General features: G+C 38.1%; 1 protein-coding gene across 1 annotated transcript in view; it reads left to right on the forward strand.

The window, feature by feature from the left end:
• Nucleotides 1-25,991, forward strand: part of ITGA8 (integrin subunit alpha 8) — a 113,819-nt gene continuing 87,828 nt past the window's right edge. Inside the window, exons 1-11 of the mRNA XM_069006741.1 lie at nt 1-326; nt 492-616; nt 11,548-11,648; nt 14,213-14,336; nt 15,771-15,832; nt 16,768-16,813; nt 17,762-17,887; nt 19,053-19,097; nt 20,568-20,611; nt 21,571-21,627; nt 21,814-21,866. Coding sequence (XP_068862842.1) covers nt 142-326; nt 492-616; nt 11,548-11,648; nt 14,213-14,336; nt 15,771-15,832; nt 16,768-16,813; nt 17,762-17,887; nt 19,053-19,097; nt 20,568-20,611; nt 21,571-21,627; nt 21,814-21,866 — 968 coding nt within the window. The 5' untranslated portion in view covers nt 1-141. The remainder of the gene's footprint in view (nt 327-491; nt 617-11,547; nt 11,649-14,212; nt 14,337-15,770; nt 15,833-16,767; nt 16,814-17,761; nt 17,888-19,052; nt 19,098-20,567; nt 20,612-21,570; nt 21,628-21,813; nt 21,867-25,991) is intronic.

Genomic DNA, 25,991 nt, shown 5'->3' on the forward strand with positions numbered 1-25,991 from the left:
GCGCGGCCGGACGGCTCCTCTCCGCTCCGCAGGGCCCGGCTCCGCACCGCCCCGCACCTCTGCGCTCCGCCCCGCACGGCTGCCGCACGACTGCGCTCCGCTCCGCTGTGCCAGCGGGAGCCGGCCGCGGAGGCGCCGAGGATGCTGCCCCTCAGCCGCGGGCGGCCCCGCCGTCGGCAGCACCCGCTGCTCCTCCTGTCAGCGCTGCTCTGGGCGCCGGCGCTGGTGGCTTTCAACCTGGATGAGGAGAAGCTGACGGTGTACAGCGGGCCCCCGGGCAGCTACTTCGGATACGCGGTGGACTTCTACATCCCCGACCCCAGCACGTGAGTGCCGCCGCCAGGGGTGGCGGGGACGGGCCGGGACGCCCCCGGGCCCGGGGAACGCTTTGGGAAGGCGGTGGGCGAACGGCGGCATCGCTCCCGCGGGGTGACAGTGCCCATCGCCCGCCTGTTCTGATCGCCCCGCTGACCTCCCGGTGTGTTTCGCAGGGTCAGTGTCCTAGTGGGAGCTCCCAAAGCCAACACCACGCAGCCAGATATCGTGGAAGGAGGAGCGGTGTATTACTGCGCCTGGCCCGCCGCCCGGTGCAGGCAGATCCCCTTCGACAACACCAGTAAGTGCGCGGCTGTCCCGCGGCCAGTGCGGTGTGTGTCGCGTCGCCGTGGCCGGGTCCCCCTCGGCTCCTCCGCGATCCCTTTACTTGGGTCGCTTTGATCCGAGTATCTGCGCTTCGCCGGAGAAATCCCGCTCCTGGGAGTCTGAATGCGTATGCTCTTGCGGGGAATGGTTCAATGGTCCCCAGGGAAATAACAGGACTGTGACCTCCAGCATGAGTAGTTCATCTTAATAACTGCCTTTTTTTTTTTTTTTTTTCCTTCTTCTTCTTCTATGAAGGGCATTTGTTGCAGATTCCTGCTTTTGAAAACACTTTTGCATGTTCAGAAGGCAAAGCCCCAAAAGCCTTGTCTCAAACGTCTCTGAACCTTGGAAATAACAGGATTTCTAGTCTTTGCTGCTAGTTTCAACGAGGGGATTTCTGGCTGTTCAGATGGATGAAGTGCCTCGTGTGGGATACTTATTTAATTCTATTCAAAAAGCAAGAGTTTTAGAACAGTGAAGCTAGATGTAAACCGATTTAGGCACAATGTGGATAGATTATATCCACTTCCAAAATCCCAAGACAGATGTTTCGTATTTAATTAGAGGGAACACACGTTTCAAACAATTCAAGCTGTTTATGCTTTCTGTTGTCTCTTTATAGGTCTTGAAAATAATTTAAACCTAGTGTTTGCAGAGACTTCAAAACTGATTCCTTTATTTAGGCAGACTTTGATAGTTTGACCATTAAGCAAAAGTTATTATTCTTTAGGTTATATTTAATCTTAATATTTGTGGTTTATTGAAATGGGAACACATTTTTTTTTTTTTCTGAAAGCACAAGTTAAATTAGAAGAGCTCACTTAACTGTAGCAAATAAGCAGAGCAGTTCTTTACTCCTCCCAACTCCCACCACCCACATCCTATTACTGTGTTAGTGTCTAGGAGCACTGAAGAGGATGACTGTCCCATGATGCTGAGCATTCTTCCCAGAGTGAGTGATAGTTCAGGTACATGTATATGATTACTTGGGCAGGTAAAGCTTTGAATAAAGCAGGTAAAGTTTTGAATAAAGGCACAAACAAACAGCATCTGGTTATGTATGGCAATGGAAATGTACATAGACAGTATGCACACATTATTTTAATTGTGATATGTCCTGAGTGTACATATTTAAAAGAAAATGAGGAAATAGAGGAAATATTCGTGTATTTCCCATCTTATGGTTAGATAGTTTGTGTAACAAAAGTGGAATGTATTAGCTATACAAAATAATTTCAAGTTTGAATATAAAACTTACAGACCAAATGAAAATTCCAGCACGTTTTTGAAGGGGAGTTTTGAAAAATTAATGAAAGTCTAGTGATGAAACCTAGAAGGACATCTGACTTTCCTATGGGAAACATGGGACAGCTCCATACTCTTTGCAGAGATGTCCTTTTGCAGAGAACTATGTTTTGAATAAAGGCACAAACAAACTGAAGAATATCAGTAAGGCTTTGGACTGTATCACACAACTATTCAGCTTGGAATCTCCAAAGGGCAGTTCATTCAGTCTTCATGAGATGGTTGTGTCCAGAGGTAGAATCCTGACTTGTAGACAGCTGAAGTCCAGCCAGAGAGCAACCATTGTGTAGGCAGAGACGTCTTGTGGGAGGGATGGCAGCATAGATAGGTTTTGCAGTGTTGTCCCTGGCTCTCTTATTCCAGTCCCAAGGGCAGTAAAGGTGTCATTTGACACAATTCAGGAATGTCTTGTAGACAAGGACCCCAGGAAGGTTTGCATGGCTTGTACCAACCCCTTCATTCTTCATTGCCAGCAACAGAAAGGCCATCCCCAATAAGCTGTAGGTGACTCCTTTTGCTGATGTGGATGTATACTTCATGAACTTTTTTTCTCTCCCAAACTCACTATTTACAGGATTGAGTTTTCCTTCTTTTCCACTCTTCTACCAAGCAGAGTAGTCCACATGAGCTCTATCCTAGGTGAAACTATTTCAAATAATCTGTCACACAGTTTCTTTTGAAGCCTTTAGCTATTTTATGCCTACTGGGACTTAGTCCTTAGTAAATACATGAGAGTGTTTTCAGTTCATGGCTCTTTCTTGTACAGACATCTTGTACTCATTATGTCTTCTCCCAATCAGAAATATTGCTATTCCCACTTTTAATATTTATTCTAATAAACAGAAAAAAAGTCAGTCCAGGTTGTCAAAGATCGTACAGGAAGTTGATGATGATACTGGTAACTGACTTGGGAGTTTTTCTTCTTCTTCCAGTGCCTTAACCACAAGATTATTCTTTCTTCCAAAACAGAAACACTCAAAAGTTGTTAGAAGACTAAAAGTTCAGTTGTAGCAGCTTTAATTTTAAAGATTAATGCTTCATGCCTCATAGGAAATCTTTAAAAGTCTTGTAGAGCTTTGGGAATGTTTTCTGAAACAAAACAGAGGAACTACAGAGGCTGCTTCAGAGCTGAAAGATTTCATTTTGATGCATTTTTATACAAAGCTTCCATTTTTCAATACTTTCTTCTTAGTTCTAACTAAATAATATCTCTTTCATTTAGCTAAGCAAAGCACAATAAAAGAAACAAAACTACTGAATAATTGGTAGCATTCTTAATTAAGTTCAGAAGTAAAAACTGCGTGGAAGTGGAAAGAAAGGCAGAGTATAATATAACACTTAAAAGGCAGTGTGAACCAACAAGTAGATAAAGAATTTTCTAAATCTGCATTTTTCAGCCTCGGAAGTTCAATGAGGAGGACTTCTAAATTCTAATGAATTGTTAAAGTAAAGCAGATTCATATATACTATATCCGAAGTTCAATATGTGAAATTGCTTCAGGTCACAGAAACTAAAATTTTCACTATTTCATAAAAATTCAAGAGATTAACAAATCCAAGAGGTTGAAAGACAGTGGCTTAAATTACATATGAGCAGGAGGGCTCATGTCTTCTGTTTCGGAGGGCTGGATGCACAGATGAAGCTCAGGTATGTTGCATTCAGTGCAAGTTATGTTTTGCCCTTGAGGAGAGAACATACAGTGAGTGCACTTGGATGATATTTGGAGTTTTACTGCCACAAACAAGTAACTTAAGTGGACATCTAATTGGTAAGATTCATATGTAACTGCACAGATTATTTCTCTGTTTCCACAAGAATAGCACACCTAATTTCAAGAGAGGCTCCTTTGTTTGCAAAGGCTTTCATGTTATTTGTATTAACACTGTTACTATCTTGGTCCTACTAAATGAAAATAGTGTGGACACTGACTAGCATTCTGTGATGGCTTTAGTCAAGATTCTGAATGTTTTCAAATATCATGGTGTGGATATGAGGGAACCAAGTAAGTGACAGACACCTTAGTTAAAAACTTAGTCTTGCTTAGGTTAATTTTGTGATGTTCAGTGCTGAGATAGGATGATTTTTGGTTCTGTAAAGGCTGTTCGGTTGAAGGGATTTGTTTATTTATTTAGTTACGTGAGTAATATATTTTTATTTTTAAAATAACTGAAGTGTTATTTACAAAAAGTCATTCTATATCCTGAGCCATAGAGTCCCGAAGGAAGAACACGAGTGCCAGGCCTAACTGAATCTGACATCCTGACACTGGTAGGAGACAACTGCAGTGTTCCCCAGTGGATCAGGGATATGACACTGCAGGGGATGCACCCACAGTCACTGCCAGGGTGCAGCTAACCTCCCTGTTACCACACAGACTGTGGCACTCAGGATTAAACTTTGGTTTTTGGATCATGTAAGCTTTAAATGACAAAAGAAGAGTCTGGTTTATGAAGCCCCCTTACTCTTTTAATTTTTCCTCAGAGACTAAGATCAGGTGAGGGAGTAGATGCTGTATTCCCAATGAATAATACAAAAAACCTTTAAAAAATGCCTGACTACTTCTGAGTGCCATGTTCAACCTGTCAAACACAGACTGAGATGCTTACTACTACCAGTGATACTCAAAAACAAGGCATCTGCTGAAATCATCTCTGTGGCACTGTGCATGTGTTAGGATGCTCAAGATGGTCTGAGTGCTGTGAGCAGCTGCATAACCTGTATTATTGTGGAGCTGTATGTGGACTACACTACCCTGCTGAGAAGATGGTTTAACTGGAGTTAATAGAGGTGCAGGAGTATCTGAAGCCCATTCCTAAAAGCCACATCACCCAACTGAAATTGCTCTAGAGGTTAGTTGTCCCAGATGGTTACTAATTTCTCAGGCCACCTATCTCTGTTCTTCATAGTATCTAACCCAGAGGTTTCCAAAGCAATGAGATTATTTACTTGCATCAATAATTAATCCTACTGATGAAATAGCATTCCTGACAAGCAACAGAGGGGCAAAGGAGGGAAGGAGGGTGAAATTTTGTCGTGTAGGATTAGAGCTGACCCATCCATAAGCAAGTCATGTAACTGGATGTTCCCATATGGGTTGGCCAGTGAAATGGCCTGCAGCCAAGAAGGGGCTTTAGCAGCAACTCTCTATGTTTCCTGCCGTTGATACAGCACTGACTTTGCAGTCCCATGTTTGCACTTCTTTAAAGCTCCCTAAATCTGTGTGCCAGGGTCAAGGCTCTGGGAAGAAGCTCAAAGCACTGCCCTTGAAAGCACAATGGGTGCTTTAACCTGCTCCACTGCAGCATGGAACTGAGATAAAGTATAATGGAAAGGCTTTTAGTATCCCCTTACTCCAGGAAATATAGATTGAAGGGCAGTGATTCTTCTCCCTTGTTTCCCTACTTTGTGAAGTTGTCCGGTTGCATTGCAGTGTAAGGCTGTGATACTCTGAAACTCAATGAGAGGACAGGGAAACAAGCATTGGCATCATATTAAAGGCTTGTGGTCTGTCTTTCCTTCTTACCTACACAAAGCTAACTTCAGTTTCTTCTGTATGAAATGGGTTTACAATGACTATTTCTGCCTTAACACTGAGGTAGAGTTACCAGGTCCTTGTTTCAGCTGTGTGTTCTTCCATTCAGCTGCCAGGAGAGGTAGCAGGAGAGCAATATCAAGAAAAATTTCTCCTCTCTTGATGAACTAGGAAACTTCTGAATCGTTCAAAGCATCTTGCAGCCAGAAGCAGACTTAAATACCCCCTAAAGTGCACTGTTGCATTTGAAATCTGGTAAAAAGCTGATAGCTCAGATTTTGGAAACTTATTATAAAGGCCACTTTTAGTTGTAATACTTGATAGACTGCATCAAGTTCTTATATTTTAAATTAGGTTCTGAAGGCAGAATTTTAGATACCACTTCCCTTAAGTTTCCAGAACACACTGGGGTGTTTTCTTTGCTATCAGTTAACTTGACCAGTTTTACTAAAATAGGTTATATTTTTCTAAACTAGCTGGAAAAAATCTGAACAGACTCTGAAGAGGAGCAGGGAAGGGGGATGTAAATCAGTTCTGACCAAGTGCGCAGTTGATAAAAAACATGAGCTAATCTGGCCAGCAGTTGAGCTGATTGTAACAGAACCCAGGTACTCTATAAGGAAAAGATGTATTGTTGGACTCAAGAGCTTTAGTTACATGAAAAAATCATTAGCTGTTGAGATAGTAAGATTCTGGGGAAAACTTAGAATCCTGTTATAAAACAGAATTTGCATCTCAAGAGAAATTGCTGAGAGAGAACTTTGTTGTACTTTTAAATGTGGACACTTTTTAGTCCACTATGCCAGTAAGACCTTATCTGGAACGTCATGGTTTACTTGTAGCATTCTGATTTATAATAGACCCTCATGAGTTTCTTTTCTAAGTCTCAGCCTTATCTAAAGAAAGGAAAAAGTACTCTTAGCTATGTTAGTTCAAGCCCTGAGGTCTTAATTTGTTTTTGATCAGATTTTATTTAGGGAAAAAATCCTACTGAGTTTGATGATTTCGGGTTTTTTTTTTTTTTTTGATTAATGGAATGAAAGTCCAAATAAAGCTCTCTAGATATGATCTATTAAATTAAAATGACTCATATGAATAGCAGCTAAGTTGCTGTAAAAAACAGAAATAAAATAGATGGTTGCAGAACCAGATAAATCTAAATATAGAAGCAGCTCTTCTCATTGTGACAGCATTTTGCATATCCTTACTGTTTCTCAACACTACGAAGTCCCTTTTTCCCCCCAGCTTTAATTAAAAGCAGTTGTTTGGCTTAGTTCATACCTAGTGTTTAACTTTGCATTTGAATTCTTGTCTCTCTGCTGAGGGTCTAATATCAATGACCCTGTGAAAGTTACTGAGTTACCTTTGTTTTGTAATGGGTGGTATCATTGGACTCTTAGGGTAGTGATATGGTGGTAGGATTGTCAGGGTTGCCTCATTTCCCTCACTTCTAGAATATGGGAGCAAGTATGCCAGTACCAGCCCTTCCTCTCCCTCTTCCCTTCTGTAAGCCAGAACACTAATGATGCAGCAGAGCTGATTTCAAAGTTAACTGAGGTTGCCCGGGGCCTTTTGTAGCCAGCTTCACCCCAGACTGGAGATCCATAGTCTCTCTGGGGAATCTCTTAAGATTTATTCAGAAATTCCGTTGCTGCAACTTGTGTCTTGTTGCCCCTTTTCCTTTTGCTGCATAACTCAAATGGGAGTTTGGCACTCTCTTCTTTCTACCTATTGAACAGCGGATGAAGCACAAATAGATATTTGCTTTTTCTCTTCTTTGGGCCAAACACCTTCAAGTACTGATGTCTCAAAACTGTACATAACATTCCAAGTGTTGTCTCCATGTCAGGGATATTCACTTTCCTTTACCTGAATAAATTTATGGAAATATTTGTTTGTTTTATGTGTTTGTATTCACATTTTATGCAAATATGGACAGATTTAGGTGATTATTCACCTCTACTCTGTGTATATATAATGATGTACAAATATATGAAATCCATGTATTGCATTTTATTCTACCTATATTTTTTATATGATGAAAAATATGCATAGGTACATATATACACAGATATATCAAAACTGGTATTTGAAAGGGATTTCCCATCATGGATGTAGGCACAGATCTGAGGGCAGGGTGTAACTGAACCTGCTGCAGATGCCTGGTTAATGGACATCTGTGTTCATCCAGTACATACAAGGAAATACACACAGAGCATTTAGACATAACACTTTTCAAAATTCAGAATGGTGAAAACTTATCTGAAAGAGCTGCAGGTGTATTACATAGACAGATATTTTACTTTGATTAGAAGCATTGTTTTCCTGTGTTAAGTTTGATTACAGTATTTTCATGGAATCACAGAATCACTTAGGTTGGGAAAGACCTCTAAGGTAATGGAGTCCAACCTTTGAGTGATCACCACCTTGATTTACTTTTGTTCATTTGAGTATTTTCAAATTATAAAAGATGATGCATTTTTTACTTGCAGTTTCCAAGAGCTGAATGAATCACAGTAAGTCACTACCAGTGTTTGCCCATACATCTCTTATGCAGATACTGATTAGTACAAAAAAGAAATACTGGTAAGGGAAATGTTTGATTCGTGCCTATTAAACTATTTGTAATGTGCTGACAGTGACTCAGAGGAGACCAGTTCCGATAGAAAGCACCAAATTTATCCTAATGTGTAAATGATGGATTTGCACTTGCTCTAGATTCAGGCTTTAATTCCTACAAGGGAATCTGCACTATTGCTCTGAACATAGCTTTGCTTTTTACTGTCCGAACTCAAATTTTTCTGCTTGTCCAGCTACTGTTTTGGCCATGTAAGGGGCTTTTTTTTGCCTTTGGTAGCCCCTAGGCACCTCAACTAAAAAACTGGGTGAAGGAATGCTAGTTTTAATAACCATATTTCTGTATCTCCAGAGCTGCTTCTGAAGATGGATTGTGGGCAGTACATGTACAGGAGTCATGACTCCTTCAGTAGAAAATGAGGTGCTTTGGGTTTGCTGAAATGCAATTTAAGGATGTCCTCATACCTAAATTTATACTTATAAATCTCTGTTCTTTGCATACTCCTGATTGTCTGGGCCTTAGTCTGCAATACAGTCTTAGGCAGTACAATTATGAGTGACTCCAGAGCTGCATCTCAGGCCAAATTTGCGAGTCATCCAGACTGTTGACCATCTGGAACAGCTCCTGGGCTGGCTCTGAAGCAATCCAGCTGGTACTCAGGCACTCCTTGGACCTCTCTGTGGACAGGCTCAGGCGTTGTGTGCCCAGGCCAGCTGCTGCCTTGTACTCTTGCTATCCTTGCACTAGTGTCACATAACATGATACAAGATAGCCTGGACTCCTTCCTAGAAGGGGCCAGGCATTCTCCTCCAGAAGAGAAGATGGTATTTGAATGCAAAAATTCACACCAAGTTTTCACTGCTCACAAAAATATGGCTGTGGGTAAGGTACAGTATAGACTTAGCCTGTGGGCCTCAGATGCCCATAAATAGCACAGAGAGATATTTCCCTGTCATATAATGGTGTTATCAGGATACAGGCATGCTACTTTTTGAAATGCTTAGATAATGCTGTTTTGAGGAACATACAGATTTTTTTTTTATTGAATTGGAATTTATCTGGGTAAATTAATAGCTTTTATCTGAGTCTAATCTAAGTTGGTCATCCATGGCTATCTATAGCAGTTAGTTAAAAAAAGGTACCTTTAGGCCATGATTCTTCTGACCTTCTCAGAGTTTGGCTTTAGGAGGAAAAGAACAGGCTTAGATCATGTGCTCAGATGTAAGTGGATGACTAGCTCAGAAGTGGACAATTGCAGCAGGGCACAGTAATGACACCTTGTGTTTATTCAGACAAGTTAGTTGCGTATGGAGCTTTATTTTGCTAAAGTTACATGGGAAGCAGTAGCTGTTTTATAGCATTCTGAAATACTGATCAGTTGTCACATCCAAAAGACTAAACTGTATTTTAAGGCACAACCTCAGAAACTGGGAATATGACTCCATAGGTCTAGCAAGGATGCTGAACAAAAGTGATCAGAAAATTTCTATCAAGAGATTTTTCTGGGGAAAAAAACTATTTGTTAATTTGCATGTCTGTAATATTTTTCAAATTATTTTATAATGAAAATCCCATGCCACATGATGAAAGATTCCTACTATGCCATATGCCACTAAATGGGGTGGGATTCTGTGTGTGTGTGTGTACAGTTCTTGCAGATTTACTGGTAAATTCAGCTGTGGTTTTATAAATCCTGCAAATGGTTGTCCAAGTTTTAAAATTTAACTTCTTTTCAAATGTTGGTATGCTTTGCCAGTAGACAAGTATGTTGTTTTGATTGAAAATGTAAGCTCCTTTTAAGTTAGAATACTGGTCACAAGTATCCTCAGAGCCAGGCTAGCATTGGCTGCTGTAAGCTGGCCATGGCTGATTTTCCAGCTTCAAAAGCTTTGTTTCTATCAAGATCCCATCTGTGGACATTGATCATGTTCAGATCTGCTGGAGCATTAAAAAAAGAAACCTTTAAAGTCTGAAAGGGTCTGGCTTCACTGGAAAAAATAATTGAAAGTAGTGTTGCCAACAACTAGGTAGAAGCTGGCAGCTCCTACGATGCTCTGTGTCAAATACGCTGTCTCTCACATCCACACAAGTTTAGGCCTAACTTCAATAAAATATGTTTTTAAAATTATTATTTTTAGAGTAATTTTAAATTTTACTTTTTGAATTTTTAAGAGCTAAATATTCCTGAAATTTATCTCCCTAAGCATGGACTTCAGTAGTAGCTTCTGTAATTGCACAGCACAGAAGCAAATACTTGTATGAAGGAAGATGTTTCCTCAGAGACTTTCAAACTTTAAAAGATTCGTTCTCATTCAATTTTCCCTCATGTTTATTAGGAAAAAATACAGAGATATAGTACCCTTGTTCTCCAGGTATGATGCATTTTTCTTTCTAATTTGGTTTATAACATTTATGAGGTTACCATAAGCTGAATTCAGTGGTGAGCTAACATCCTAGAAAACATTCAGGTATCTCTTGTATTCCTGCTGGGCAAATCCCAAGTAGTGATAACTTTTTAAAATGTTGACTGTATTTTTTCTCAGTTGATTAAAAATGTATGTAAATCCACAGAATATAGTCTGACACTGCTTTTTTTTTTAACATTCCAAGGTAAACAGTATATGGTTTTATTTTCACTTAGAGTGACTAAAAAGGGTTGATTCTTCAGAAATCCCTCCTGATAGGAACCAGAAACAAACATAAGGGAATGCCAATACAAGGGGGAAGGAGTAATGCCCTGCTTCTGTATAAATTGAAAAGTTCATTAGGAATGACTGGTAAGGGAAGAGCATAGCTCATGAACATATGGGAAATCAGTTTACTTCAGAGAACAGAGGGTGAAAGGAGGGGATGTCTGCTTTTTATTAAAACCTGAAATGCATTATAATTGGCCTGAATCTTTGCCCGGATGGCTTCTCTTATGCTGACATCTGCAAGAGTGTATATAAAGCAACATTAAGAAGCTGTCCCTTGTGACAGTGTGTACACATGTAATTCTGTTAAAAAGGAAGTCCTTTGCTATCTGTAGTGTTGGTCTTTGAATAAGCATGCTGAGAAATGTCATTTGTTTGACAAAAACTAATCATGGAACATGCTTTTTACATGGAAAGTTTCTACCACATCTGAGAAAACTTTTTAGGGCTTTTCACCTATTTTTGTAGATTCTTGTTCATTCTTCATCATAAATTCCAAGTAAACTTTTCTCTTTTTTTGGCAGGGGGAAACACAGCATTTCTTATTCCAGCCCAGTGTATCTTTTTTCCTAAAGTTTAAGTGTAATTATTTTGAATTTTAATGTGAGAATTTAAGCTGGTTTCTACTGACCAGTGAAAAGGTTAATTGACACCAGAAAGCCCATTGCCTGTTAAACAGGTTGGATGATGACAAGTAGGTTCAATGTAATATATCCATTAATCTCTTCACTTGCATAGCTCACAGGGTAATACTGTTAAAAATAAGCTGTCAACATACTGCTTCTTTCTTTGTCAGACAACAGGAAAATTAAAGTCAATGGCACCAGGGAACCTATTGAGTTTAAGACAAATCAGTGGTTTGGGGCAACAGTCAAAGCTCATAAAGAAAAAGTTGTGGTAAGTCTTATGCATTTGATATTCATTTGGAGAAAATGTTTATTTTTCTCAAATGTATATATTTAATAGCTGTCTATGTGTACATTATGGAAATAACTCTCTGATTATTGCATGAATTATAAAACACATGATATATATAATTCAAAAGATGAAAGCAGCCTATAAAATCAGGTTGAACTGATCAAGTGAAGATGATCCCACTGCCATGTGAAAACAGCAGAACATCATATTGTTGTGGAAGTGAATGATGATATTTTTTTAACAGATAATGGACATATTTCAGAGATACACAGGAACTGATAGCTCTGTGCTCTAAAGTATTTTGTATTATGAAGGTATGTATTTAACATATGGAATATTAAATACAGAATGTAGTGGAATTGCATGTACTTGAATGTAGTGAAATGTTACGAAAGCCAAGAACCTCTGTTGATGTTCAGTTAGGAAAACACTTACCTCTTTTGTCACATTTACATTGTTTTGAGCAGCTGTGTCATAGTCATGGTAAAACAGCTGCAAAAAAAACCCTGATAAAAACAGCTGATAAAAAAGCTCCAAATAAAGATGGCTGTCAAAATGCAATATCTGTTTTCCAGTTTCACTGAACATTTTACCTGTATTGGTAGAGGCCTCCAGCAGTGGGCAGGTGGTAAAGTGCTGGTGATGCTGCTTATACACAGAGATTTTATATTTCCATTTGCATTAAGGTTTACATTAAAAACAGCACTGAAGTAATTGTGATAAGAATAATTGGTTTGTTCATTATCTTTATTAGTTTTTACAATTACAAAACAAAAATTTACCTTGGAATTTGATTAAAACTTCCAATTATTACTTAAAAAGTAGTCATAAGGGAGGAAGTATTGAAAGGAAATGCATTCCCTTATATTGTAACCCTTGTGGTTAACCTACAGAAGGATTTTGAAATGAAACAGGTAGTGAATAAACATCCCCCTATTCTTTTACAGAACTAAGTAAACATAAAAATTCTAAAAATAGGTGAACATTTTTCATTCTCTCTATTAAATAATTCACAAATTTAAATAAAGTACTTCTTTACCACTATTTGTTAAATCTTAATCTTTAATCTTAAAAAAAATGAGTAGATCTCCAACAGATCTACTCTCCAACAGGTGTGCTGTGTCCATACTGACCAAACTTTTCTTTATTTGGGGTAACTATTCTCAGAATCTGAAACTGAGATAGAGTCAACACTTTTCAGGCAAAAATTTGGACAGCAAAGCTGGAAGACTTTATATGTTAAGCTTCGTAGGCTGAAAGAGGAGAAAATGTCATCAAACTGTCAGGAACTTGTTTTTTAAGCTACGAATGTAATAGTAAACTTCGTTAAGTCAATGCTTATGATTATATTGAGTTCTTTTTTCAATCCATTTGGCTTGATGTCAGGTGTATTAGATGTACCTAAAATCATGCCCACAGGACACATACTCCTCCTTGCTGCACTCTGGTTTTGCTCTCTGTTTTAATATGCAGTTTTCTAGGCAGGGGCCTGTGAAGAGTCCCTGTTCTTTAAGCCATTGCTCCAGAAGCTCTGACCTTTGTGGTAAGCTGTGAGTAGCACTGTGGTTCATACAGCTGGTACTGATTGCAGAACGAAAGCTAATACAATATTGTAAATAACAGCTACACCTTGCCAGGGGTAGACAGGTTTGTCATTGAAAAAGTAGGACAAGACAGGACATGAATGAAGGATTTATTTGTATCTTAAAGAGGCAAGGTTGCAGGGAGAGGTAGTGTCTTCACCCTCCCAGACAATGAAGATTTTCAGGGAAACTGTGAGGAATGACTTGCAGACCTGACAGTTTATTGTTCTTATTTTTCTAATTATCTGGATTACCTTAAAAAAAGATAATGCTCCTCTCTACACAAGTTGTGTATCTTTTATCTTTACACTGTCGTGTTTGTAACACTACTGCAGTTACATAGAAGATTAAATATCTAGCCAAAACTTCCTTAGCAGAAAGCTATTCACTCAGACTGTCGAATGCATTATAACTGTATCCTGTCTACGAATATTTGAAACAGGGGGTTTTAAGAAGGCAGACACTCTGATGATTGTGATTGACAATATGATACAACATCCTGACAAATCTCCTGCTAAGTGGAGTCAGTTCTGCTGCTACACCTATTATCTTAAGACATACCAGGACAGAACTGGGATTGCCTTCAGCTACATATATGTGATACGCATCTTAAATTACAGGATCATCTCCTGTGCAATGAGCAGTAATAGAGCAAACATATTGCTTGTGAAGCAAACTTAGAGGGTATTTGTAACATTGCTTAAATATGACTTGTAGTCCCTGACAGATACCAGCTGCCAAGGGCTATAAGTGAAACATCAGTGTGCTTTTCAGATTATAATGAAATTAGATAAAGCAGTGGTCCTGCATTTTCTTCTGTCAGTATCTTGTGATCATTGCTATATGAATGATGCAACACCAGAGAATCCTTGAAAACAGTCTATTAAAAATGACATTTGCTAGATGCAAGAGTGTGTGAAAGGTATGTGTGTTTTCTGTTTTGTGTTTCTGTTTCTATAGGCTTGTGCTCCTTTGTATCATTGGAGAACCCTTAAAGACAGCCCTGAGAAGGACCCTGTTGGCACCTGCTATGTAGCAATTCAGAACTTCAGTGCCTATGCTGAATATTCACCTTGTCGCAACAGTGAGTATTAATATGAACAGTTCTGTGTTGAAGGAATCGATTTTGCACTCAATGTTTTCATTCTTTCGGTCTTCACACAATTTCGTTTTGGCTGAATGAAGGCTACTATATGTTATGGCATTGAATGAGGGTGTAAAGAAAAATATTAAACTATATGCCTGCAATTGGATGCTTTATTGTATAATTAATTGAAGGAGGAGAAACTAAGTAAATTAAGTGTGTGCAGTTATAGTAATGAGCTATATTGGTTCAACTTTTATGGCTTTAATATGTAGCAAACAGATCTAGATAAGAACCAGATGGCATATTAAACCAATTATTTGTACTTACACCAAGTATAAATGTCTCATCACAAGACCACAGTTTGAAGATCAGACCCTGCATAGAAACACACAAGCCTGTATCACCCCTCATGCCAGCATCATCCCCAAGAGCTCGTTTGTGAAGAACTTTCAGCCCAGAAGAAAGTTGTGCACATTAGCACTGCTGTTCCACGCTCTTCTCTGTGCTGTTCTGAGGGTGTAGTAGCGACCTCAGGGCTTTGCTTCTTGGGGAATAGAGATAAACCACATGTATATTTAGAACCAGGTTCAGCTACCTAGAGGTCTGCAGAAAATACTACATATTAGATTATTATCGGGCATTCATCTTGCTCAGCATTCTATGCCTGTTGTAGTAGGGCTCTAAATGCAGTTGTATTGTGTCTTCCTTTTAAAGCCTCATCCCTGTCCCTGCATGGACAGGTACAGAAAGAATCTGAATCTGTAAGAAATGGTGACCTTAAGATCTGTTTTATTTACTTACTGATGTCTCACTGGGCAAAGGCTTACATCATTTGAAAAGAGAGTTCAAGTGGCCATTCCTACAATCAGTTTCCTAATCCTGCAGTCTTCTTGCTCTCTGGCACACATAGAATTGCCATAAGATGCGTGCCCAACACACTTTGCACAATTATATAAGGATTTGGAGAATAGAAATAAAAGTAGTCAGAAACAGGAAGGTTGTTTTTCCATGTACTCATCCTGACCCTTCCACTGTGTCAACGTTTTTTGAGAATGCTTTAGTAAACACTTATTTCTGTATTTATAACAGATCAGACTGTGGTGAGCATTCTACAGTCTTGTTGAGTTTTTTACTTTTATCTCCAGCTAAATTAAAACGGAATCCCTGACAGTTGTTTCAAGGGTCCTTTCTTGGCAGTAAGAGGAGAAAGTCCCAAGTAGGAGGTCCTCTTTTTCAAAATCTTCACAAGGGACCGGAAGTTCAGGGTCCTGTAGAATGTTTTGATTTGCTCTTCTTCTTCTAAAAAAGAATACATATTTTCACATATATTGTCAGTTTTGCATTTCATAGCCTCATAGCTCCAGGGGTGTCTGTGTTATCTTCCACATGCACTGTGAAATCAATAAAATGCTTCTACCTTCATAATTGCAGGCAATGCAGATCCTGAAGGACAAGGCTTTTGTCAAGCAGGTTTCAGCTTAGATTTTTACAAGGTGAGATTCTGCTTCTGAAGTATTTTGACCGAATTTCATTGTGATATATCCCCATGGTTCAAGTGCTGTCTCCGTGATCATGAGTTTATCCCCATGCTGTTGTGTATGGAAAGTTTTGTGAAGTTGTTGCAAGTTCTTTCCTCCTTTTCAAGCTTCAAACTTTCATTAATAAAAAGAAATTCTCGATCAGCACCTGTTTATCTCTTCGCAGCATTCCAATCTGACTCAGTCTATCTTAACAGATAATTAGGCAAAAACTTCTATGTGCTTCTATCTTATTCTGTCCCACTTAAAATGCTTTACTTGACTTCCAGGAAGCAGTGGGGCAGGTACCAACTAGTTTTAAAAAGTTAAAATAGCCTTTATAAGGGTACTTTTGGTGGCAGACTAGTCATTGGGTAAAACCATTGTCATGTGGGGGGGAAAGTACTTAAGGGAAAGAACTAGATTTTCTTAAATGCCAAGAGGGTCCAGAAACAATGTTACAGGACAAAGGATAAACTTTGCACGGTTGTTACTATCTGTGCTGTTATTACAGCACCAGGGCCTCAGGTAACTTTGACCATTGCCATTGTTTTGAGCATTCTGCAGCTGCATTATATAATTCTCTATAAAACATTACTGTTGTTTCGTTGAATGTGAGCACCCTCTTTTCTGTTAACTTTGTTTTGTTACAAATAAGTGGCAATTTTTGAAGTGTTATGTTAGTGGCAAAATAAATGGCTTTCATTCAAGTGAAGATATTTAGGGTGATTTCAACTCCTTTTAACTGTCGATTTTCCTCGACATCCACGCACCTACATCCTTTCCTTGAACATGGCTGTTCTCCTTTATCATGATTCTGATATTATTTTGGTCATTTACATTGTTTTTTCCCATGGATGCTTAATTTTGTTGTTTTCCTGTGTAATTTTATTTAATTCTGCTTTTTGTAGAATGGAGACCTGATAGTAGGCGGGCCTGGTAGTTTTTATTGGCAAGGTATGTTCATCTGGCTGGTTAACTGGATCTAAGAAGTGAAGCAGAAAGTATCACTGTTCTAGATTTCCACTGTTTTGTCAGTTTAAGATAACAAGTGTCTGATCTTATTTTCAACAAATGTAAATCAAAAGAATTGCTTAACAAGCAACTGAGCATAAAAATAAGCCCTGAAAATCCAGGATGTAGGTTGTCTAGGAAGTTAAACAAATACAAATAACTATTTTTATGTTGGCGTTTTGTATATTTGTCATTTAATTAATAAGTTGAATTTTTCCATAGAAATACTGCAGGTTTAAATATTTGTACAGCAAATGTACAGTTTAAAAAGTTTTTATTACTGTTTGTTTCTGAACACCAACTTTTATAGCTATCTGCATGTATTTTAAGTTCATTTGTGGCATCACTGTAGGTTCCAAGATGTAGTTTCGCACGTAGATAAACCCTGAAGTGGTTTCAGTAAAGGGTTAAGAGGTTATTTTTGTTTTAACTTGTTCTTACATGTATTATAGAGCTGATTCCCAGCCTCTGCCTACCAGCTTGCCCACTGTCAGCCTCTTTGATGTGTGTTTTTTCATTGCTTTTAAAGGAGAAGGTCTAATTGATTGTGATTGTAGCAAATTCACAGCTTTGAATTCTCCATTGAGAAATTGTTTTAATTGATCTACTACATTTATACGGTGCAGTGACTTTAGTTTGAATTAGCACATTGAAATGGGTCTGGAGATGTTTTGGTAATGGTTCAATAGAGATTCAGTGCCTTGTATTGATTTGTGTGTACTCTTGAGACTTTCAGGGTAATAATGGAGAAAGCTTGAGAGAAGTTATCTACTCTTTGCATCTGTGCTGTGTTAGCGTCCTTTCTGCTCTGTTTTGGTGTTCTGCTAGCCCTGTTTGTAGAATCTGGCCCTCTTTTAGGTACCTTTCATTTATGAAGCTGTTTGAATCCAGGTCAGGTAATCACTGCAAGTATTGCGGACATCATTGCAAATTATTCCTTCAAGGATATTCTGAGGAAACTGGCACGAGAGAAGCAAACAGGAGTGGCACCACCCTCATATGATGACAATTACATGGGTAAGCTGAGTTCTATATGAGTTAACAATATGTTCTAAAAGCATGAGTCTTATATAAACATGAAAAGCAGCCCCACATTACTATTGTCCCAATTGTGAGAGGATTTGAACATGTTTTGCCTTAAGCACAACAGCAAATCGGTAGTTTGCTGGTTACTTCAGTGAGATTATTAACATTCTTGAAATGATGTGCAGCAATAGGGTTTGAAGGTTGAGATCTTAAATGGCTTGTTAGGGTTCTTATTATTTGATCTTAAATAGTTAAGCAGAAGTACAAAATTTTCCCATTTATGGATTTTTTTTCATTGCAAGATGATGGATTGAACTTAATGTAATTAAAAGACAATTTCAGTTTTTATTAGATAAATTCAAATTCAGTTCTGTGGTATTTTGTACAGTACTACACAAATACCCAATTTATTCTCACTGATATTTAAAAGATACAATTGAAGTAAGCAATAACAAAAGTCAATTTGAAGATATTATGTAATCAATAGAAAAAAGGCTCCTTATCTACTTTTAATTAGTACAGATCTCTAAGAATTTTCATGATACACGTCTCTGCATGTAAGGCAGGTTTTTCTTCTCATAGTTATAGAAAAGATTCAGTGGAATTTGAAAGCTAAGACATGTCCTTGCACTGTTGTCCACAGATCTGAAATTAAAGTCCCTGATACAATCCAAAAGTCTTTTTTTACTGTTGCAATAGTAGCTATCTCACAGGTTTACTAAAGCTCCAAGAGGTGCTTTACTGCATCTTTGGAAATCTGTTTTCCATATAAAGCTCAACCAGGACACACACATTACAGTACAATAATGAAGACCTAAATTGTATTCATAACTATTAGGGCAAAACACCATAGTACCTGCTGTTTTTTTCAGATAAATTAGTAAGTATTAATGATCTGGAAGCTCATTTTTGAAGAGAAAGGATCAATTTCTTATGCATTCAGACCTACCATTAATTTAGTCATAATAATGTGATAGACAATTTTCCTTTTTCCACACAGTTTTAGCATACTAATGTTAGAAAACTTGCATTCAGAGGATCCATTAAAAAGACAAATCTGATGGTTCTTGCATATTTTTTGAAAGAAATTGTTTATCAAGTTTTTTTGTTGTTTGTTTGGTTTGTTTGTTTTAATGTGTAATTAATGTTTAAACAGGATACTCAGTGACTGCTGGGGAATTTACTGGGGATTCTGAGCAAGGTAAGAACCTATGTACTTGAATGAAAACCGTATGGCCGTGCACTTACTAAATTCTTCATTTTGGGTCTCTGCACAGGAGCATACCTATTATACATTTGAAACACTGGTGAGACTTAAGCTATCTATACTCAATATTCTCAATTATTTCCTTAGACAGTGTAACATAACAGAATTAAACACAAAAGTCGGAATTCCTTAAGGGATGACTTTCTTGAGGGGCTGAACAGCTCTGTGGTCCAGACTCACAAAGCCAATAGAGACATAGTACATTTCCACAAGTAAACCCAGTTCTCCAGAACTGCTGCTGCTTAGTCATTCTGAAGTTAAAGTTGCCTGTCCTGCATTATGAAGAGTTCAAAAAATAAATAAAAAACCACACAGTTTTGAGCCAAACACTGTGATATATAAAAAGAGGTACAGCCGGTAAGGGAAGGCTACATTTTTTGCTTCTTTTTTAGTGCATACTCAAGGTTTTATAATGAGTGATCTTTGAATCAGTATGTCACGTGAATGACTGGCACAAAAATATTGCATAGTTAGCTGAATTGAGATTCATCCTGTGTCACGTTCAGGCCTTCATTAGTACTTCAATTTCCTCTTGACCACCAAACACATTCAATCAGAGGGGAATATATGATCCCAGTGAGGAACAGAGGAAGGCTAGGTCACTACAAGCAGGGAGCTGAGGTGCTCTGTTATCTGAAGTTCCTGCTGCTGTCTAGCGATGTGGATATCCTAATGAGGAAAAGTTTAGACTGTAGGACTGCAGGCTGGGACTTAGCTTTTTCCTTCTTTTTTTTTTCCACTCATTTGTTCTACTAGTTGTTTAAGATTTCACCATTAGGCAAAATTACTCCTAGAAGGCAGCTAGGTCTAATGTTTGGTGTTCTTATTCAGTGGATCCCTCCAACACCACTCACAGAAATTTTCTTGTAATGCAGACTGTGCAGAACTTGTCAAGGATTTACATGGCATCAAGTGAAATAGTGAAATAATGGATGAGACAAATTGTTGGAAGGCACAAAGAAAAGAAGTATTTGTAAGAACAGTTCTATTTAGCTTCTGTGCTCTAGTGTGCAATGCCATAACTAATTCTGGCTCCATCAATCCACAGCTGTCAGGTAGCAAGCTGAATTGTACCAAGAACTTTATTATACTGTGCTATGCTAGGCAATGCTAAACAGAAAGAGATCCATGGATGGATGTATTCAAAAGTCAGAGTGTAACGTTTTGTGCAAGTAAATGCACTGATGCTATAGTCTTATGAAATACTATAGTCTTATGAATGCTATAGTCTTATGAAATACTGGCTTGAAGTGATTTACAGGTCTTTCTGATACAGATGACAGATCAAAATCCTAAGGGCTTTGACATATATGTATCAAGGAAGGTTTAAGTGGCAGGGCATACATGTTGCATACACCACTCAGATTGCAAAGCCAGTTTACTGTTGATCATTTATCCTTTCAGAGCTGGTTGCTGGAGTCCCAAGGGGAGCACAGAACTTTGGCTATGTATGTACCTTTATTTTATAATTTTTATAATGAGAACTCCATTAAGCTATTTGTAAGGTTAAATGCTCCATTATATTTTCTGTCTCTTTCATACAAAACTTTCAAATCAGAGAAAACTGCCACTGACTTTCACCCTCAGGCTATCTGGGTGTTACTGGTTTGGGTTTTGAATGGTAAGCACTTAGTCCCTTCTGACATCTGTTTTCAATAGGCAGTCACAATTACAATTACATGCTCTGAGTCTGCCTAGTATCCCTGTACCCACCAAGTGTTATCAGACCTAAGCTCACTCATAGGTTAGCATATTTTTGTGCAGTGCTGTGTCCATGGTGCAGAGGAGTCCGAGTTCAGATTATTCATACCCAGTGTTTACTTTCAGTGCTGTAAGTGTGTACACTGAAATCCAGATGTAAAGAGCCATGATATGCAGTTAGAAGTGAGGGAGAAAACAATATACATTTGTGGATACAGCATATAACATGTAGGAAAAAAATTCCACAACTAACTGGACTGGGAAAAGAGATCCCAGCCACAGACACGTTCACTAGTTTTGTGAACCCCAAATTCCTTGTGTCTCTGGAACTCATTTTTAAAATTTTTTAGGAAAAAGGTGTGTATGTATATATATTTATATATGTATGTATATACTTCTTTATGTTTTAAGTTCATGTTTTCATGCCTAGTCACTGATTATCTGATAGTCTGTGATTTGCTGCTGTTCAGTGTCCAGCAAGGAAGGGAAATACTTTTCCTTATTTTTTTATGGGGAGCCTGAGAGTCATGAAATCTTAGCAATTTGTTCAAAATCATACAGGAAAACTGTGGTGAGACAGAAAAATAATTGTTTTTTTCATGGCCACTTGGACCATCTTTCAGTGTGTGGACCATTCTTTTGCAGTGATGTCATACTGTAGCATCTGCATGTGTGCTTGAAACTTTCCTTATTGTTCTGTTACCAGGTCTCAATTATTAATTCTTCCGACTTGACCTTTATCCAGAATTTCACTGGTGAACAGGTAATGTCAAGCAGCTATGTGATGAAATATTGTACCTCTAGAGCATCTAGTTTCATTAACATAGTTTCAAGACTATATAAAATATTATTTTGTATTAATGACCATAAAAACAAAGAGGATTATCAGTAAAAAACCTTTACACTTGATATCAAATATGAAAGCCTATCTGTTGTTTTTTATTTTCAGATGGCGTCTTATTTTGGGTACACAGTTGCAGTATCTGATGTTAACAATGACGGGTAGGTTACCAAATATATTCGGCTCCACTGAACACTAATAGAAGCAATGCCTGATATTTATTTATAAATGTAGGTTTTCAGGTGCTTCATACCTCAAAATGCTTTTCTTGGCTCTCTGCTTTTCTAATTTTAATTGTTCACATGGGCTTATCTTTGTGCAGTCACAGTGGCATGAGTATTTGCAGGCCTAGTTTGGGTGAGTTTATGTTCCCAAATATTTATTGAAGGCAGTGTTTCAGAGGAGTGTCCAGAGTCCTAGAAAAGAGATCTAGGTAGAAAAACAGTGAATAAACAGCACTAGCTACCACTGGGATAAGTGAAAGTCAGAAGTTAATTTTCCCATTCTCACATACAGGTAAGTATTCTCATCCATAGCTTCACTTCTCAATTTTAACAGCCTTTCAATGTCATCAGCTCTTCTTTCTTCATTCCAGCACCTGCTGGTTGGCCATCCATTTTTATCAGCCAAGGGCCAACAAGTGTCTGTGTCCAATAGTTATGGCAGGCATTGTGTGTGTCAGAGGGAGAATGATGCTCCGCTCCCAAGGTCATGATGCTTGGGGATCATATCCCTAAGATACTTGGGGGTTTCAGGCTCTGTTGAACAAAACTTTCAAGTCATGTAAAGTCTGATTAAATATTTTAGGAGAAGAGGGCTTTAGTCAGAGAATATTGATAGTAGCTATCTAGCAAGGACATAAAAATCACTGAATCTCGCAACCTTGGAAGTCTGCACAAAGATGAGCCAGAATGATATTTAGAGATGCAGTGTACTCTTGCTTATTGCAAAATGTCTCAGATATGTCTACTTCATATTTTTTTCTTGTAATCATTTCTTATTAGGTGCTTAAACATAGTGCATTAAATAGTCATTGCTTCTTATCAGTGACTAGTGACCCTTTAGAGACTGAGGAATACAAGAGAAAAGTAACAAGGTGGTAAAGTGTTATTGCAGTTACAAAACAAAAGAACAACAACAAAACAGAAGCTTCAGCAGTTTCCATGGTGGGTTCATAGTACTCAAATCTTTCCAAGTTTCTGAGATCAGATTTTGGCATAGTATCACAGCTTTTGAAAATTTCTGGTTTTATGATAAACAGAATCAGAATAAATTTAGTCCTACTGATATATTACAAATGTGAAAGGGTGGAGAAACATTAATCTAAGGTATAATAGACACTCATTAGACTTTCAGGGAACTTATTATTTAACTTCTCACTGAACCAAACTATTTCCTGTGCAGGTTATTTCCTGTTAACCATAGGGTTACTTGGCAGGTCTCATATTTTCTGTGTACCTCTAAAACCACTGTTTACGTCAATAATATAATCAAAGTGCTGTTGAGGCCTGTGTGGTCTCCCAGTCTATATCTTAAAAGAAATCTAAAGACTCTTCCTGAGATCCAAACATCCCACAGAAAACAAAACACAAAAAGCTCTACTTGATAAACATGTCTGATTAGATATGTAGTCTGTCTTTGCTGGTTTGCATATATAGTCAATAGAAATATTTATCTGAAAGGAAGAGTAAAAGAGAGGAAAAAAGCAAGAGGGAAATTAACACTTCAGACTCGCTTAGGCATTTTATTCAGATGAAGATAAGGAGGTGGTGATGTCCTTATCAGTATGAGAAACCTGATTAAGTTATTTGCTGAAAAAATTAATACAAGATTATTAGGAATGGTGCTTTGCTGTAATAAGACTCATGATACGGCTCAAAGATTAGGCTCATCTTAGGAAAAAAGCTCTGTAGACCTGGCCCAGCAGTTCTGTGGGTATTCCAAAGTGACTCGTGCAGTTTTATCTGTACCACATCAGGATTGTAGGCAGAACAGGGAAATTGAGGGTATGGTTTGAACTACCCTTTAGTTGCCCATTGCTAATAATAAGAAATCCACAATGAAACTTAACAAATCAAGCTTTACCATCAACTTACAGGCTACATTCCTAGTAAAGAGAGAAAAAGAGAACACTTTCAATTTAGGCTGGAAACAGTCTGGTAAAAATAGTGAAATAAACTGTTTACTGGGTTTTTTATTTGGCCTGTATCAAAGCTTTCCATAGTCATACTTTGACCTCTTGACATTTCCCATATTCCGGCTTTTTATTAGTCTGCAGGATACAAAGGAATGGCACACAGTCTCAGCAGGTGGTCAGCTTTGTGCTTTTTAAAGATTTTTTTTTAAATCAGAAGGGAAGTAATACTGACTGGTTACTTTTCTGTGTTGGAGAAAAAATTAATATATCGTTTATGTTAACTCGAACATCTTAGTGCAGTAATGAAATCTAATGAACCAGTTCAAAGTACTGCTGCAAATTGAACTGCATTTCATGGTTTAATATTACTGTCCACAGGCTTTTGCTTTTATTTACTCCTACGGCTTTTTAGAAGCAATCACATCGAACTGAATTTGACTCAGAATTCTCAATTTTGTAAATACAAACTCCTACAATTTAAAAGACCAGTTGAAATATCCTCCTTCACCAACAAAAATGCATAATACTAATCACATAGGTACTTAGAACCCAACAAGTACACACCCCTCCCACGCTCCCTTCACTACTTGTTACCTAAATAATCAAATTGTAGAAGCTGGGAGGCAAAACTGAGTATAAAGTATGGTAAATAGCAATTGTTTGCTTATTTTACCCCCTTGAAGAGGAACCAGAAAAAAGTAAATGAGGATCAGAGAGAGTTGGGTAGCTGACAAATCCTTCCTTTCTAGCTATAGTACACTGCTGTGACAGCACAAAAACCCCAAACTCTAATCCCTAACTTCTAGATTTGCCTAAGGGAGAGCTCCCTCTTGCAGAGGACTTGCTGAAGCAGTGTGCTTTAACCTACAGAGCTCAGCTCTGAAAGAGAAGGGGAAAAATTTCAGAGGGTGAGGAAAGGAAGGCCTTGGTGGGGGCTGTATATGTGAAGACCTGGAGGGAAGGCAAACAAAGTGCTGTGAGTGTTCCAGGTGGCTCTGCTGCCTGTAACCAGTTTAGAAATAGGTCAGTGTATTAGATGACTGCCTTTCTTCCACCTGTTCCTCAGCACATCAGAAGAGCTATCTTAGCTACTGGATTCTGGTCCCTGCTCCCTGGACTGTTGATGCATTTTATACAGTCATTGTCATTTATTTTAGCAAAGTTGAAATTTTAACAGAAAAATAACCCAGCACTGTGCACTTCTAGCTGAGATGCTATGCTCCCTGTTGAACAAGCTCCAGCTCCTGTCTGCTTGCTTTCTGTCTCACCTGGTCAGTCTTGTGTTCTAGGTTAAGCTTCTGCTTAGAGAATTTTAGTACACGATAGATAGTCTGCCTCTCTCTTTTCACCATTTTAGGCACTCTGGATATTGCTCTATGGACCAGGGTTTTATCAATATACTGGGAGCTTTCTGACTCTCAGTGATTTGGTTCCTTATCACCTCTAAAGATATCTTCCTTCAGTCTTAAAATTGCTCATTTGTGAAACATTCAAGGGAGCCAAGCTCGTCTTTTATTTCATGGTTTCTACAGCACTTAACTCTATGGGGTCCCAATGTACTAGGAGTATCTGGACTGTGAGGTACTAAAATAGTAATTAATGATAGTGCTACTGTGTAATGCTTTTAGTACATGGCATATGTAAAATAACTTATTTTTAAAAGAGCATTCATAATTTGTTTTTGTTGTTGCTTTTGTTTCATGGCAACCATTTCAGCTGATATTCTGTCCTAACCACAAGCAACTTCCATTAGTAGAGGAGAACTTTTGATGTTTAGTGTGAAAGGAAAATCGCACCTTTTATATTGTCAGCATCTGCTTCCTTCCTTTTTTAGTTATTTATGCCACAGGGTATAATCTAACATAAAAAATAGGACAGCTATAGCAAACTGACCTGACATTTGGAATTACACTTTCCTTTATGGAAACATACTATAAAACTTCGTAGAAATATTAACAGTCCTAGAAGTATTTTGTCACAACTTACAGAATGTGTAAGGTCTACAAGGCAATTATTTTTTTTTTCTAGATGACATATTCTGTGCTAAATTCTATGTTATATATCTTAGAATCATAATATATATCTATTGTAAAACAGTAACTGAGGTACTGCTGAATCATACAGATTTTTTTTCTATAAGGATTGGGAA

This window comes from Aphelocoma coerulescens, chromosome 2 (genome assembly GCF_041296385.1).
Source record: "Aphelocoma coerulescens isolate FSJ_1873_10779 chromosome 2, UR_Acoe_1.0, whole genome shotgun sequence".
NCBI lineage: Eukaryota > Metazoa > Chordata > Aves > Passeriformes > Corvidae > Aphelocoma > Aphelocoma coerulescens.